General features: G+C 37.3%; 1 protein-coding gene and 1 long non-coding RNA gene across 7 annotated transcripts in view; one reads left to right on the top strand and one right to left on the bottom strand.

Annotated features, from left to right (window-relative positions):
* Positions 1–17,622, top strand: part of LOC100644228 (hexokinase type 2) — a 37,529-nt gene that overhangs the window by 11,624 nt on the left and 8,283 nt on the right. The window contains exon 1 of one of the 6 annotated variants that reach the window (XM_003401361.4): positions 10,897–11,275. The exons of 3 other annotated variants lie outside the window; for them this stretch is intronic. In XM_003401361.4, coding sequence (XP_003401409.1) covers positions 11,231–11,275 — 45 coding nt within the window. In that variant the 5' untranslated portion in view covers positions 10,897–11,230. Of the gene's footprint in view, positions 1–10,896; positions 11,371–11,576; positions 11,607–17,622 lie in introns of those variants that run through there. 2 more of the 6 variants (XM_020867039.2, XM_048412361.1) reach the window with 2 other exon arrangements.
* LOC125386372 lies at positions 14,990–15,655 on the bottom strand. Its single transcript, XR_007226442.1, has 2 exons — positions 15,355–15,655; positions 14,990–15,267 (listed from the first exon to the last, which is right to left on the bottom strand). It is a non-coding gene; the product is annotated as an uncharacterized LOC125386372 (long non-coding RNA).

Here is a 17,622-nt window from a genome sequence, read left to right as displayed (position 1 = left end):
AAAGAGATTTGTCACGCAACTAGACAAATTTACGATGTGAAACAATGGGGTCTTTGTCCGAAGATGGCAATCAGAGAACCAATGCTTAAGCGTATTTGCGTTCCGCTTGCGAGTAGATTGACAAGCGTTCACATTATCAGCGATAATATGAGGATATAAATGTAAGAACAAAGATGATGCTTCTGGCGATCTTGCGGTAAATTTCCATCGAAAGATGGATTTTAAAACGATGAAAGAAAGCGCGAAAGAAACACTGGAACACATTGCCGTGTTATTCGGCTATTTATCCGTTTCGCGTTAGAAAATTAGAAAATCGAAGGATTGAGAAAAATGAAATATGGAAGAAGTTAAAAATGTAGAACTCACGATACATATTAAAGATACATCGAATGTTTCTGGAAAGATCAACAAATGTATCGTAGTGCGCTTCCTCGTTTCCTGGATCGCTTACTACAAAATCTCCGACTAATTATTTGCATCTAAAATTAAGCGGAACTCAACAAATATTCTCACGTATAATTGTTTTGTCGACTGGAACTGATTTACGATAAGTGACGAAATATACATATGTGTGATTTATCTAATGTCTAATCATTTGCGATTAGGATAACAATCTGTTCAACGACGAAATATTTTTCAATCGTCTTGTTTTCCTCTCTGGCGTAAAATATTTAATTTACGTAAGACGTAATTGAAGCGATTGAATATTGAACTCGGCTGGTGTAACTGGCAATTACGTAATTTTATTTAACACTGTTCGATTATTTCTTGTTCCAATCTTCGGGCCTCATCTTAATTAATTTTATTAATCAAAATACCGATGTCTCTTATCGATTCCCCGATTATTGCTAGTGGGAAAATTCTACACGATTCTGAAGAATATTTATCATACGTTTACGTACGTTATTTCAAGGAGATAAAACGAAAGTATATGTCACATTTTTGTTGGAATATTCGTTCATTTTTTGAGAAAAAGGTGAAAGTAAAGTTCTTTTCTAATTTTTTTCTCTTTAACATAATAGGAAATAAATGTTCATGAATATTCTGTAAGTTTGCACATAATGGACTTAGTAAAACTCGGTTCTTTCTATTTTTTTTTCTTTTCTTTTTTTACGTGACAGATAGTTTTATTATTTACGAAAAAATAAAGAGACATTATGGTCGAGGACGTATTTAAAACAAAATTTACTAAGATGTGTACTATTTGCGTGTATTCTTACATAACGCTTCCTACATTTTCTCTGCCTCGAAGATCATCCGATGACAAGTACAAGGAGAATTACAGGGGTCTGTTTTTTAAACATCGCCAAAACAACACGTGACTTTATAATTCTTTAATTTTCATGATTTTATCTCCGATCAATTTATTTTACAAATTTCACCAGTTTCAAGTTTCGTTAAAATTACATAACGACAAGTATTCATTTCTTATATAAAAACATTTTTATCCGATAATAATGATGAACAGTGATACGAACGATTGAAATTAATATAATATATTATTCGTATACGATTCGATACACATAAATTTGAAAATTTGAAATTTGGATAAATTTGAAAAGCTGCGAAATTTCAAATAAATTTGTCCCTTTAATTCATCAGTTAATCTGTCGGCAATCAAGTTTTACAATTGCCGATCTATCGAGTTTATAATTAAATTTCACTTTATAATCTTTTTAAAGCACGTTGTATATAATATCTTTCACGTACGAATCAAAATGCATCTAAAGAGGTAGAAGCCTTCGTTTCATGGGTCAGACGTGTTTCAAAAGAGAAAATGCTCACATAGTTCCAAGGAGATGATTACGTGAGCCTGAACACGTACGTATGAAGTTCGAGTCAGGGCCACCGGTAAAATTCGTGCAAATCCTCGACTCGACCTCGCCCCATTCATCTTTCTATTCATTTCCGAAATATACATACGATCGTTTAAAAATAAAACAAGCTACCGCAACTGGTTTTTCGCGACTAGGCGCCTCTTACTCGACTTTTTTTATTCTATTAAAATCGTCAAAATATCGATCGAGTTTATCCTTTATCGGAATATAAAAATTTGCTCAACGCTGAACACATTATTACACGCGTATTCTTCTTGAAAACGATTAAATTATTCTCTGAATTTCATTTCGTGACCACTGAATCGCTAGCATTGCTTAAGATACATACCTCGAAAATCGATCTATCCTTATTCATGCACATTACGTTCTTCGTACGATGACGAGCGATTCCTCGTCGATTATTATTATTATTGATAGTCAAGAACCATGAAATTCCTAAGCAATGTATCGATCGATAAGAGGACGTTACCGTAGATCCACGAGGTGTTTCTTTAGGCGTGATTATCGCCGCTTCCTCTTTCGCATCGGCGCAACGCGACGATTTCAGCGCTTATCACGTGTGACACGCTGGTTTCAAGATTAATTTTCGTCGAACACCTTGTAGAACGTGAATGAATTGCCGCATCGCGGCATTTTTCTGTCGGTGTATTCGTAGCGATTGTAATTATTAAAAAACTCGATGAGAACGTGTAGAAACCTTAGAATTACAAGAACTTCGTCCGTTTAAAGAAGATAAAAAATTAAACGGCGTGTAAAAAATTAGACAAACGTGCGAGAATTCGAGAACATGCGATTCGTAGGTAGGAAAATTGGAATTTCGAACGCTCTTTGGATAAGGAAAGGATCCTGCAGAGAACTAGCTCAGCGAGTAGTTGAATGCTCACGTATGCAAAGAGAAAACGAAGATGCGTGAGAGTACACACGTTTTAGTTGACTGATCACATTCTTCCGTCGATGACGAAACCTCCGTTCATACAATGCACGAATTCTCTGCGGTATAATTATCGGGAAACTGGTATTCCCGTGTCGGCTGTTATTTGTCACATTAGCGTCAATAGCGTAAATAATTATATTAATTAAAAATGTATAATTAAGCAATGTGATCAGAAAGACTTTTGTTTCTATGTTCCCATTATTTTTATTATTTATTTTATTTATTTATCCCTCACCCATACACCGTATGTGTTTGTTTATTTATTTCTAGCATATTAACCATTACACAACCAGTACTTAAAATATAAACGATGTAGCCATTAAAATCCTTAATTAATTATTTATATGGCTTGAAAAATATATCGAAAATTGCAGTGATCACTCAAAAGAATATTTAAAAAATTACTATTCACTATTATTAAGCAGCAAAGAGCTCCGAAAGTATAAAATAATATGAAAATAAGGTAATTATTTAGAAAGCTGCCAGCATCGTGGATTTCGATGATTTTTTACGTGTTATCGGGTTGATGATTCTCTACAGGCAGAATTCGCTGTTGTGCTACCGACAGCTTTTCGCAAATATCTCGAACGCTAAAAGAGTGCGACGATAACACACGAAGGAAAAAATTGTTCGAAATATTGATTTCTACAACGTATTAAAAGATGATGGAAATCCAAGGTGGTGACAAGTTTCTAAATAATTATGGGAAATAAACAAGCTAGAAAGGCAAAGAAGATTTGGTAATGCTTTCAATGAAAAGAAATTTTAAGGCGTTATAGAATACAACGCAATTAAATGTTATCTTTGAAAAGTAGATCATAGTTTATTTCGTAATTTCGTTTCTATCTATTTTTGGTCGATAATTAAATTCGAAATTGAACTTAATTGAAACACCCAAAGAAAGGTGTGGTCTTGTTTCTTTTGTTTGAGAATAAACGATACCATTGGTTTGTCCTCTGCATTATCGAAGTTATCTTTATTGATATTGCGTGCAAAGAAGAAATTACGGGTATTACAGCAAAGCATCAGCGTTTTATCTCTTTTATCGTAAAAGAAATTGTTCCTGGACGATTAAAAGCTATGGCAACTTAACGACGTGACTTTTTCGTCTCTCTTGATCGCAATACGATATTTGCAAATCCGTTTCTGGTCATAAATTTGAAGATATCGTTCCCATATAGCAATCTTTATCCGTGATACAATTGTTGTGAAATTGCGGTGTGCACTTGAGATAACTTTTTCTCGTCGACTAAGGCTGTCTGTTCGTTCCTTTATTTCAAAGAATCTTCGTAATTAATCTGGAATTTAATCCAGTTTTGATTTCACCTGGATCTTTGCTCTGTGCTTCTACGAAATTTTTTGTCATATTTCCTATCCATCGAATATAATTATAAAAATGTATACAACGCTGTGAATAATTGCAGACTCAAACACATTTTCTGCATTATTTGTTCAATATTTCCAAGAAACCGCAGATCATGCTTGGATATGTTAAGTGAAATTGTTTTTGTAAAGTGTAAATTGAACGCTATAGGATATCAGGAGATGTTACTTGACATTTATCGACAATTATTACATTTCATAACCGAAATAGAAGATAAAAAAAAGACAAGTTTTCAACAAGACAACGCTCTTATTCATACAGCCGCTAAGTATAAAAATGTGGTATCAAAATAGAATTATTATCATGGCCAGTATTCAGTCCTAATCCGCTTACGATCGAAAAGCTGCGAGGAATTCTAGCAAGAAAAATTTACGATCAAGAGAACCCACTTACGGAGGATATCGCCGAACTCAAAAAAAGAATAAAAAAAAAAAAAAAGAATGAAATCTGCGAAAACGGATATTGAAAACGAAAGTTTGAATAAGTCAGAGGATAGCGTAGCTGACAGATTAATAGAAGCAATAAAAAATAAAATTCACTAAACGATGAATAAACTTCACAATATTATATTTTTATATTTACATCATTATATAATTAGTTATAATTAATTAATTATTTATGTAATTAGTTCGTATTTGTTCACAGTCGAGAACGTAATTTTAGAAGAGAATTTAATTTTTTCTAGACTTCGAAAGGAGAAGATTTTTCTCGTATTTTCAGTTTTATTTAACATTGTAACACGAAAAACCTAAAAACAGTGTAGAGTTTATAACTATCCATAGTATTGTATTTTTATAAATACGAATAAGGAAATGGGATTAAAACCAAAATTTTCTTCAGCTACTAGAAACCATGACTGTTTTTTTTTTTTAAGTTTTTATGTGTTTTTGCATAATTATACGCAGTTTATACACTTTTGTATCTTAAAATTTCTCGCAAATTATCGGATCTTTGTCTTTGATCGTCAAATATGAATCGTAGCTTTCTCCTGTCATGACAAACTTCGTTTCTCGTTTTACCTGCACGATACGTTCCCCAACAATTAATTAGCTGTCGTTGGAAATCAATGATTCGCGGAAATCGGAATATATTTAGAAAGCACGTGAAAACGCGGCGGACCGCCATTGAAAAGTCTCGTGTACTCACGGAAAGGCAACGTCTTACGTTCCTTAAAAGAAAAATATGTCACGCCGATGACGTCAAACAAAAGAAGGATCGACCGTACGAGCCCTCGCAGCCGACCAATGGCACGTTCGTTCCCTCGATGAAACCAGCTGACTGTTGCGTTGCGTCACCCCTTAAAGCCTCAAAGTTTCAGGCTCGAACGAACACACGCGTGACTATACTTAAGCGCGCGATGGAACGTGAGAGACTGCACGCTGTTTTTCAGCCGATGGCATAGTCGAACGATTCTCTTACCAATCGCGTACAAGTTTTACAGATGCGACTAATATTATAAAATTGAATAAAATCCAAAGTTTGTACGTTTCGAGGGTTGAAACAGGTACGTAATTTGAGACTTTTGCGTGTATACTAGCAGCCTTTTAGCTTACAATCCATTTCGTTTCATCGGCAAGAACGCGTGTTAATCTTTAACGAAGGATAATTTTTAATAGGATAATTATCTCCGAGCTCGCTATTAATCTTCTTATTTTCATTTCTTCTTTTAGATTGGAGTCCCCGAATGTATATGCCATGCTCTCAAAATATACCGAGGCCCTTATAACGTTCTATTTTAAAAGATGTTGATGTTCGAACTCTCCCTTTCTCGCCGCCCAAATGAATTTATAGCGCGTTTCACCTTTATATTCGTATAAGAAAAATAGGCACGAGATCCTAAAACCGTCATTAGCAAACTTTATTCGTATTTCCATAAACTATTACGTCCCCACATTTCTGACGATTAATTGGAATTTTCGAAAGTCAACAGACACGATTACAGACACGCGTGATAGGAAATTTAGATATGGAGTCGCGATTTCGGAATTCGACGGTAGAATTGTTCACGAACATTGGCTTTCGCGTTGTTTGCCAACATTGCGCAACTATATCTCACTAGACCTGGTTCCGTTTATGCGGAAGCTTCTTTTGGCGCGCAATTATTCGAGTAGCGACTTTTTCTCGCTCGAGGGATCAAGAAAACCGGTTTGAATGAAAGGAAACGTTTAAAGAACATGAATCTTCTATGCAAAGATATTCTAGTTAAGAATGGACATTTTGAAAGCATCCTCGCGAGTCTCTTCCGGAATAGCGGAACATTATCTAGAATGGCTTGTTTTGGTATTTTGTGTCATCCTGTGAGAAATTTTATCGAACGAGAAAATGAAAATCAACTTGCAAAAATCTCAGGAATTTTTTGAATACAATGATAAGATACGTTGAAACGAAACATCGATAAGAATAAGAATTATGTACATAAAAGTTGCGTCGATTCTTAGTATCGATGAACTGTATGAAGCAACTCAAGTAGATGAACAATATTTGTTTAGAACAAAGCAAAGATTCGTTAAATAGCCGTTTTCTACTATGAGTTTACTTCGATTAATGACTTCGTGTATCTGAAAACGATATCGTACATGTTGAAGTGGCCACCACTTCTAAGAAAGCTCTACATCTGGTCTTTTTAGTTTTCTCAAGCACTGAAGCCATCGACAGCGTATAGACAATAGACTGGGACGAAGACAGACCATAGACAGTAGACAGGCGACGATGGCTTCGGGGTTTTCAGTTATAGGGTAACACTGCTGGCGTGCGGATCTGGACTAGCTCAAATTATACTCCTACTTGTACTTACACTTCTGTATTAACATATATTTTCTACTTTACAATTTAAGTAAATTGTTTCATACATCTAATAACCTCAGCAGTAAATGATAAATATTTCTGAACGAAGTATATTGTTCTTTTACACGTCGCTTATTCCAGACAAAAATGAGATAATAATATCTTATACGAGGGAGACCATTTACACCTTTATTATATGATATTTCACAAACATTACTGGTTTTTCTAAAGAATATTAGAGAAGACCAACGATTTTATATTTATGGAACATGATGTTTTTATACGTTTCATAAAAAAGGGATGTTTATAACGTAAAGACAGAGTCTCCGATGAACTAAAAACTCTCATTTACGCCATTTCTTCGGTAGAAAAGCTTTATCGATCCTAGAATAATAGTCCGACGAAATCTACACGCGCTTTCGGTGCTTCGTACTCGTCTGCTCGTCAACTCAAAAGCCAAACCGCGCTTCGAATTTCGTCATACAGCGACGCAGAAAAATTATCAAATTTTCTCTTATTTTATTTTTGTATTGGACAGTGAAAAAACACAGGATCAGCATATAAATAAAAGAGCTTCGGAAAAAATGCGATAACGCTAACGAAATACAGTATCATTCGTCCACGTGACACCTGTCAACGAAAATTCAAGAAAGCTGATTTTAAAGCGTCGATTCAAAAATATTTTCCACTTTCATCAGAGGGAATCTTCGCTTCGATGTAACAATTAATAACGAGTTTCCATCGAGTCTACGCCGAGAAACTTGCTTATAATCGTGACTTGGAGGAACTTCCTCTGCTTACACGATTCATCGCAAACAATTTTCAACGCTCTGCACCGCCTACTTCTTCCCAGTCAACATCATCGATCGACCATCGAATACACGTCGTCGTTCAGGAACGATTCTGTCATTATCGTCCCTATCGATCCATATGTTTGTGCTTCGCCAAACACACCTGGAAAGAATATGCACTACGCCACGTGGAAGCCTCCATGTGGCATATAAAAGCACAAGATAATGAACAAGAAACGATGGAGAATGTTCGATCGATCGAATGACAACGAGGCTTTTACCTTCGTAGGAGGACCATTTGTTCCTTTTCCGTTTTATCAACTTTATCAGCTTTCCGATCGGTCGAACGTGTTAGAACTAACGACGATGTAACGCAGTTCAATTGTAAAATTTACGCATATAAAATATTATAAAACGTATATTTCTTACATAAATATTATATTTTAGCAAGCTTGCTTTACGAACGTTGCACGTTGTCTGCATCCACCTGAACGTGCAAATATATAGAAATATATTTCATGAAATAGTAATTGAACGAGAAATACCTTGACTAGAACTTTTCGTAACGTCACTCTTATTCTTTTGTATGTAGACAAAACTCTAATTATAGAGGGTTAAAATAAATATCGGAACATTCAACGTATCGTGCATCCGAGTGCGGATATAACGAACGGAAGTGGCGCATCGCGTGTCCGCTAGAAACACAGTCTCCAGAAGATAAACGCAAGTTGCAGCTCGAGTCGCTTGAATACGCAATGGAAGAGCGGAATGAAATACTCTATTTGTTGCCAGCTATATGATATCGGTATAATGGAACATAAATTGACTGGAAGATTAAACGAAGTGAATTGCGTCGTTGTTGTTGCAAAGCTGTGTTGCGTTACCGCGAAGCAAAAGAACAAGCGCGATGGACATAGAACCGTGGGACAATTGTTGGATAGATCGAAGAGAATCAACGACTTTTATTAGATAGAGCGCAATGCTCAATACCATGCAGTAATATTATTGAATGAAGCAGTGGACGATCGAGTACTATTGGTTAATGAAGAAGGTATTGGTTGATCGAAGGTACTCGAGTACGTTTTTGCACTCGACTTTTTATTACAAATATCTTGGAAACGCTGCACATGTTATCGTATTTGCGTAATCTGGATGCTAGAAAGTTCATAATATAGCGAATAGAAATTGAAATTGGTTTAATCGACGTATCGCTGTGTCGATAGCATCGTTCTGCTCGTTTCTCTATCGATTTTCATCGAAGAAGGTTAAGGTTTTCCGATAAAACAGCCACGAGAAAATAATATCCCAGTTAAAATATCTCTAAACGGTGTAACTTTTTAGCGAATAAGCTTGACAGCTTATCCAGGTTTTAAGCGACGTTTATCTACTCACAGAATGGTAAGCCGGTAATCATTTTACGACGCTGTTTCGCGACATATTTCATCCGTGTTAAACGATACACTAACAAAGAATATATTGGATGATACGGAAGAAACAAAAATGAATGCAACGACGGCCCTCAATTAAATAGACGATTAAAAAGTAATCACTATCGATGTTTCTGTTGCTCCGAAACGAGGATACGGAGTAGTGATCTTGTTAATTTCACGGATTAACCGTAAACGATATGAAAAAAGAACAAATTTCATATATAAATTATGCGATGAAATACCGAGTTAAGCTCGTCAGAGAATGACAATGATTCCATATTTTTTCGAAGAAGATAATGCACGTGTTGGACATTAAAGTCCATTATTTTTTTAATGTATTTTGCAGTAACATTGTATCTATGAAAAGGTCAAAGCAGATGTTCGATGCCGTAAGGAAATTATTTTCCGAAGGAGTAACGATTAATAATAATTGGTAGGCGTGGAAAAATCCATCCCACACGTGGAAGACGCAAATTTGCAAATTTTCGCGTAACACGGTAACAGAAGCGTCTCAGATTCACGTGATGCAATCATCGAATTTGTGGGTGCGGAATCGAATGACTTTTTTGCCCTTGAGAGGACGAGCCTCCATCTCGCGCACGGCACATTCACCGATAATGTTGGGTCATAACGGAGTGTGCGAACAAGGGGAAATTCACCCCTCTCTCGCTCCCCCCACTCTTTACATACCCCACCAAAGCGTCTTATGCAGCGTCGTATCGCGCGCCATGGAACCCGCCGCTACAATTGACGCAAGAACCAGCTCCATTTTCGTAAGAGGTCTCGCTGTTGATTGCAGTTAATAAAAGGCGGAACTGATTCATGGAAGATTATGAAATGAACACGTCGGGTTGTTTGCACAAAGATATATTTCAATTCCGAAAAATGCCATATTCGATAAGGGAATTATCATCGTAGAGTATGATAATGCAGTTTTGGAAATTTGCGCGATAATGATATAAACGACTAGACCAATGAAGCGATACTTTCCATGGCTTAAATCTTATCAGATATAAACATCGATACAAATCATGGGAATTAATTGATCAAAGATACAGTGCCGATATTAAATTTTTATCGGTTCGTAGAATCTTTTGGAACGAAAAGAAAGGGTATTCCCGGAGGCGATGAAAAATTTGCTTATCGCGGAAAGTAAGGAAAGACTCGATTATCACCTCTGCATATCAAAAGACTTCTTAACTCGTCCTGTTGATTCGTAAATCTGTTTATAAAGGAACGTGAACATCGCATTCTACTTTGTACGTTGTTCTATATGCTTACATAGCTACAGGCTGTCTTTTCCATTTAAACGAAGCTTACGCGTGCAAACAATGAGAACGAATTATCGGCAACTGTTAAAACAGATCTGAAATCATACGATGAGCATTCTAAGCTGCCGCTTGCTACGATTTCCATATATATACCGATGTTAAAACTAACAACGTTCGACAACATTCTCAAAAGCATCGAGTGACATTAACCTTCGGTCGAAAGCAATTTTACAATCATTATGGGATACGATTTGCTTCACAAATACGAACATGCCGAGTGACTTTAACGTGCGTGAACATACACAATCTGGATGATGAATGACGTAAAATTAGTATGGCGCGGAATGCGGGTGCAAAAAGTTTTGTTAATCGGTAGCGAGGAATCCTGGTGCATCCGTCACTGGGCCGTCGGTCTTCTGGATGGCCTCTTTTCTCCCCACCACTAGTTCAGCATGTTCGTCCATGGAAGCGTAGGTACGCGCGTGGAACAGACGTGTTCGTGCCAGTAGTCGCGATATAAAACTCGTGAGATACGCTGGTAAACGACAAATCGTACGTGGCTATCCAAACGAGAACGCAGTTACATCAACGCGCGTGTATGAACTCGTGCGTCTGCAATCCACCGGAACACGGATCGTGTATAACATAGAAGAGAGAACCGGATTCGTGGCAATTCCTCGAAACGTGTCGTGCGCTCTTGTTCCATCGTGCTTTCTCGCCGGGCCGTGCTTCGAAAACGCGTTAAACACGAAGCTTCTAGAGGGCCGCAGCTCGGGGTGCAACAGCGAAGGGAGGGCAATGAAAACGTCGACGTTATCCTCCAGTGACATGATCAAACAGGAGGTGAGCCAAGGCGAGCATCGTACGCGAAGAAGAATGGCTCGTGTAACGGAAGACGAGGCCGGTTTTCGTGTCGATCGATGGAATTCCTTTAACGTGTATGTTTCTCCTCGTCGCGGCTCGTTTTATGTAAAACATGGATAAAGAAGAAATAATTGTGTAGAAGAACGCGCTTCGGACGCGCTTTATCGTACGTGACTTGTCATCGCTCGTTTGGAAGCTTGTTCCGTAGGAACTACGAATAGGAGTGCCGAGGTTGTACGAGCTGGTTCGCGCGTAAAGGTTAACAGAGATCGGGAGCGTGTTCGACGAACGTGTGATGAATCCACGAACGGTAGGACGCGACGCGTGACCGCCGCTACGGCGGTTAATTAATTAATCGATTAATGAGCAAAGGCATTGAATTACGTAAAACGCACGATGCATGATTATGGGCAGAATGGCTGATAAAAAAGGAATACGCGTGTTCGATTGTATCGACTGATAAGTAATTGCACGAGTCATATCCGCGAAACTACGAGGCGTCCACTCGATCGACAATGCCGACTGTCACATAGCACAGTGCGAAAACGAGTTTGCCGAGAAGTTTACCGCCGCTGGCTATTACCGAATACCGTTTCCATAGAGCGCTTCAGGAGCGTGACAATTCGGTGCCCCTGTTGTTATCGATTATAATGATCGTTGACGGGGGAGAAAAAGGGAAAGTAACATGCTCGATGATAGCTGCGAGTGCAGCGTGTATATTTAGGATCGATAAACGCACGCAATTCTCGATACCTGTGCCACGTATCGTGTCGGACGATAAGCCTTTAAATAATTTATGACCGAGAAAGAGACGATAAGCAGCTTCGAACTTCGTCGAAATCCACGTTACTTCTTTCTCTTGCGTCTGATGATTTTACGCGGTAAATTCGGTGGAAATTCGCTGATGCTCTTCGCCACCCACGATTGTTTATTCAGATAATAGAAGCTCGTGTTCAAGTAGGTAGGATTCAATGGATAGGCTGAAGTTTATTTAATCGGGTATTAACTAAAATTTCGTATAATTTCTCAAATTATTGACCACGAGTCTGCGACTAATCTGGCCGATTATAATTATCGCGAGAGGGGTGGCAGTATCTCTCTTAACATTTTTGAGTATTTTTAAATAATTTTAAAGAAGCGTTTAGTATTTCTCTTTCCATCGAGTGGCAGTCAAATACTCGACACATTTGTTTATTCTATGTACGTATGCACACAGATATATAATAGTGAAATGTTATCTCACCATTGCTATACTATAAATCACTTCCTGAAACGAGCTACTGACATACATTATGTTCAGCGAAACGATGTGCGCGATTTCCGAAACACTTGCGATAACGTAACAAAAAAATATTTCGAACAAAGGTTCGTGCGTTTCGAAAATTTCAGCTACGAATTGCAATACTTAAAATCGTCAAGAAGTACTTCTCTCTGTTAAATGTTAACGTCACCTTGACTTTATCGAATGGCACGATGCTTTCTCGATTTCGTAGTATCGTAGCCGCTGTCAAGACGAATTCAACGACCTGCAATACTGTGAACTTCAAATGACCTTGAGCTCAGAAATCCTGAATTCATCGTTTACGATAGGAAGATTAACGTGTGAAATATGGTTTAATAGGGCGTTAGATCGCGCGTCTATAGCAACATTCGTGACGTTAACCAATTGCAACAGAAAAAATTAATAAAATACGATGTTGGTGCGACTACGTCTCAATGGGTGTCGTTTCTTAATGCTTCAATTTACGATCGTGCTATATCGTTTCCACTTAATGAGAAATATTCTCGCAAGTGGACTCTTGGATATTCCGTTGGGAGTGACTATTCGACTATCTGATGTAATAGCCAACTCGGGTAGTTGCTTTCAACGCAATGTCCGAGTGTCCACTCGCGAGAAATACTATTAAATGCTCGACACTAGAGAACGCTCGCTCCTCGAAGTCGGTTTCGACAACTATCAACATCGACTGCCATTCAACGAAATAAAATCTTGATTCGTTAACGTTGTTTCGTAAATCGAGCTGAAACTCAGAGTCGATGGATATATCTAAGTTTAGACAAATAAGCGATAAATAGGGAAGAGTTTCGGAGAAGTAGCGACTGCAACGAACTTGACATCTTAGGTGAAAGACTGTTCGATAATCGAAACTCTTGACCGTGCAACGTGTTGCATCGATGCACGTGTAACGGTTCCGGTTTTGTTCGGTTACCAAGCGCCGGCTTCGCGGAAGAACAAATCGTAAGAGACGACGCCTCCGGAGAGGCATGTCCAGGCGTAACACACAGGCGTGTAACGTGTTCTCGCGAAAGAGGTCGTCGCGCTTTGGATAGATGTTTTCGTCCGGCACGGCGGCCTTGACACTTCGGCTATGCGACGCATGATACGCGACAGAAATAGCCGGCACACGAATGGAGTCGATCCGCAATGTGGGATGGAACGTAAAATCCGTTTTTGGTATATACGTCACGCGAGTTTCGTGACAAATTTCGAGACGTCGTTCGTCGCGTCCTCTTATTTTTCGTAGGCGCGAGGAAAAGATAATCCGCGTGGATGCATAAACGAAGAATCGATCAGATTCCGATAACGAGATCGTTAATGCTATTTTTTCCGAAGAAGTCAGCTTCGATGTCTCGATACGCGTGCATTTGCATACGGAAGTATTGCGTAAACATAGCTGTGTAACAAGTATATGGCTCGGTACATCTCGGTATGGTTGTACCACGTGCATTTATACGAATCACTGTGCGTTGGCCTTTGGACATTCTTTCTATAGTGTGCATGTGGCCTGTGCATATTACATGTACTATACCATTCATTCATAAACAGTCTTATTGGCTGGCAGGAGGGTGTGTCAGTGACGTCACTGCCAGATCAATGCCATACACGCGGAAAAAGGAAGAGGGAAACGGCGCGCCGTAGGAAATTGGCGGGAATTTCGAACGTGCGAGAGCGCGACAAAATACGAACTATATATATTTCTATCACAATTGGGTCAAGTTGTGCGGAAATCTATCAATCCTCGAAATGACAATACGAATTGATCACGCTCAGTACTGGTTCCATAATTTCGAGATCTTCATTTTGGAAAAAATTACCAATTCATAGAACGACTGTTACATTATACAGTTATTAAAACTATCGTGCCATAGTTCTATATTAGGTTTATAATTATTTTACAGGAAGCTTCCAAATCACATGTTAATTACGCGTCATCGTACTATTAAATAAATCGTTAAAAAACAATGTAAAACACAAAGAAATAAAATATACTCGATAGAGAGGAGGCTACTTTTTTGAAAATATTGAAATCGTCGTATTAGATTTACTCGATTCCAGATCACCGAGGATTGATATCTTTCTACATGAATAGCATAATTGAAATTTACATACTTGATATAGGTTTTGGAGTTGAACTATTAATTTTCGAGTACATTTATCAACTAGATACGTACATGGCCTACTTGTGTGATAAATCGGTGATTTATTGCTCTTTTAATCGTGTCCGATAAATATGCGAAACTTCGTGATGTCGTATCTTTCACGAATTAATGATTTGAACTGTATCATTGCTGGCGTGATTAGATGAAAGGCATACGCGATTATATCGCGCTGCAGCGAACATAACAAATTTTCAGTGAAATAACAATCGTAGAGTATCGATTTATAGAATATGCAATAAATAATAAAATGTATAGTTTTTGCATGTAGACTAATTCTTGTTCTAATTCCGTGTTTTACTATCTTTACAGAGTCGAGAAAAAAATATCTTCAAATTTTTAATACCTACTTACTCGTCATAATGTACAGATCGTTGATACTTGATATTGATGTTGATATTCATATTTTTTTAACCTTCCTTAGATTTTCGATTTATAAGTAACATGTTCCTTCTTGTTACGTAAAGTGAGTACTCGAGTGTTATGTGACGTAACAGCGTTCAATATCACTAAGATCGTCAGAATTTAACTACCTGTTAGATTCGACACCGTAATAGAATAAATTGCGCAAGCAAGTTTCGTACTTTTTTTTTTTTAGATAGTAGTATAGCATAACTTACGTAATATGATTTTCGCTCCAATCATAACTTTGATTCTATATGATTGATTTGCAACAACATAGCACTTATTATATTTCGCATTCATCGAAAATACTAAAATTCAATATTTCTCTTCTACAATTCACGATCATAAAATTTTCCATAACGATAACGTGGCCATCGTTCGAGCTATTTAAAACTCATTTTCTTCACATCGTATCGATATCGCTCTGTGTATTCCAACATTTTTTCTTGCTCCTGCTAACTACCTCGCAAAACATGTCGTAAGATAGCAATTCACACTGATCTAAGAACTGTTACATTGCACTTGAACTCGACGCGATCGCGCGCTAATACATTCCTATGATCTTAAATGAATAAGCAATGATCGCGAATAGAAATCGTTGTCTCAAGACGTATTAGGAACGTCAATTCTAGAATGATTTCGACAAATATTGAATTTCATACTTGAATGTCAGCTCTAGTAATACATTCCGATAATTACAGACGTATTTCTTTCTAAATATTTCATTAAATTAATGCCGAACAATCGGCAAATGTTGAAACACGATAGAATATTGATAAAATCTTACAAGCTCGTATAAATAACCATATTTCTTATCGGTGTATTATAATACGATAATACGATTATGATGTATGACGTATCAGCTAAACGCTTAATACTTTCACTGATTCAATGACGCCTTTGTATATCTGCTAACTAAAGGATTCATATCTATTCCATTTTCGATCGATCGTTCATGAACCATTTATGAAGCGTCGTATCATTTAATATTGGATTATATATTATATATATAATTCACCAAAGCTCCGTATGCGTGTGTATGTACATATGTATGTGTGTGTATGAAGAAAGAGAGAGAGAGAGAGAGAGAGAGCACCTGCGGTGGATCAAGCGACGAATCACGTGGAAAGGCGCTTTAACGACGCCGACGTTCATCCACATTGACGTAAAATCGTCAAGGCCGATCGGAATAAGAAGAGTATGTAGTACTTACATCTATGCGCGTTTGATCTCGCTCGAGATCTCTCACGTGCGAGCTGTTTACAACGCGATTATCGAGCGTAAAATCTCTGTCAATGTGTCGTGACCCAACTATTGTAGTTCGTTGCATTTTTCCTTTCATCCGTCTTTTTCTACCGTAACGAGCAGGAATTGATGAAAGCCGATGATAGGTTAAGATCAGGTTGAATGGAATCGAATTTGAAGGTGTATAGTTTTAGCGAATATTTGGCACGTTCAGGATTTTAGATAGAACCCTTGCAACGAACGAGCATCTTTGATACGTGGCAGTTAGTACCGAGCTAGATTTTGTAACAGCAATTTGTACGACGATATCTCAACAGTTTTTGCTTGCTGGCTCTTCGTATATCGTAGGTTATCAATCGTAACATAATGAACGTTGATTGGTCAATTAATTAAAGAATTACTTGCTCGAATAACTTTATCTGCTGATATTAGATGCCTGAAAAATGTCGTGTTATGCAAATCGGATGTTTATTACCCTGTTTATTCGCGGAAGAAATAAAATATAAATTAGCTTAAAATAGATTATCATTTATCGGAATGACGTTCTCTGTAGAAAAAAAATATTCAACGCATCGCGTTAATGAAAAATTCAACATATTTTCATCGGGAATATTAAATGACTGGTATACGTATCGAATGAATTTCAATCGTGTGATAAAATTCGAAATTACATAAATAAATTACAATTTCCGTGGCAATTTCTACAAAAAATAAGGAAGCAGTAGAGATAAATTTTCAGGCTTTGGCACCGTTCAACGGACTACATTAACTATACGCTTATCTATTTCAAGAATTTGACTATTCTATATAGTGATTTAGTTCAGATATAGCGATTAGTAAGTGATTTAAAACTTCAAAATCTTGTCACTGAACTGAAGAACAAAAATATTTGAATAAATTTAAGGTACGAGTTAAAAATTATAATAATTAAGGTATCGTAATAAATTATTATAATGAGTTGATATTACTATCCTAACGCTTATGGACAAATTAACCGTAATATCTAGAAGCGAAAAAACGTTCATATAAAAAGAAGCATGCAAATGTGATCGTAGGTCGAAGGATGGACTTTTAATCAAAGTTCATGTCGAATCTTCAAACGATTTTGCAAAGAAACAATTATTTTCAATTATTTGAGAAACGAGTATCCCATTGTAGATAACTAGACTTTCTCTTCGATTTGAAAGACCGAAGTCATAGTATTAGTGGGTAATTTCGTCGTCAGAAAATAATTTCCA

This window comes from Bombus terrestris, chromosome 15 (assembly GCF_910591885.1).
Source record: "Bombus terrestris chromosome 15, iyBomTerr1.2, whole genome shotgun sequence".
Lineage (NCBI taxonomy): Eukaryota > Metazoa > Arthropoda > Insecta > Hymenoptera > Apidae > Bombus > Bombus terrestris.
This window is presented reverse-complemented; position numbering and strand designations above follow the sequence as displayed.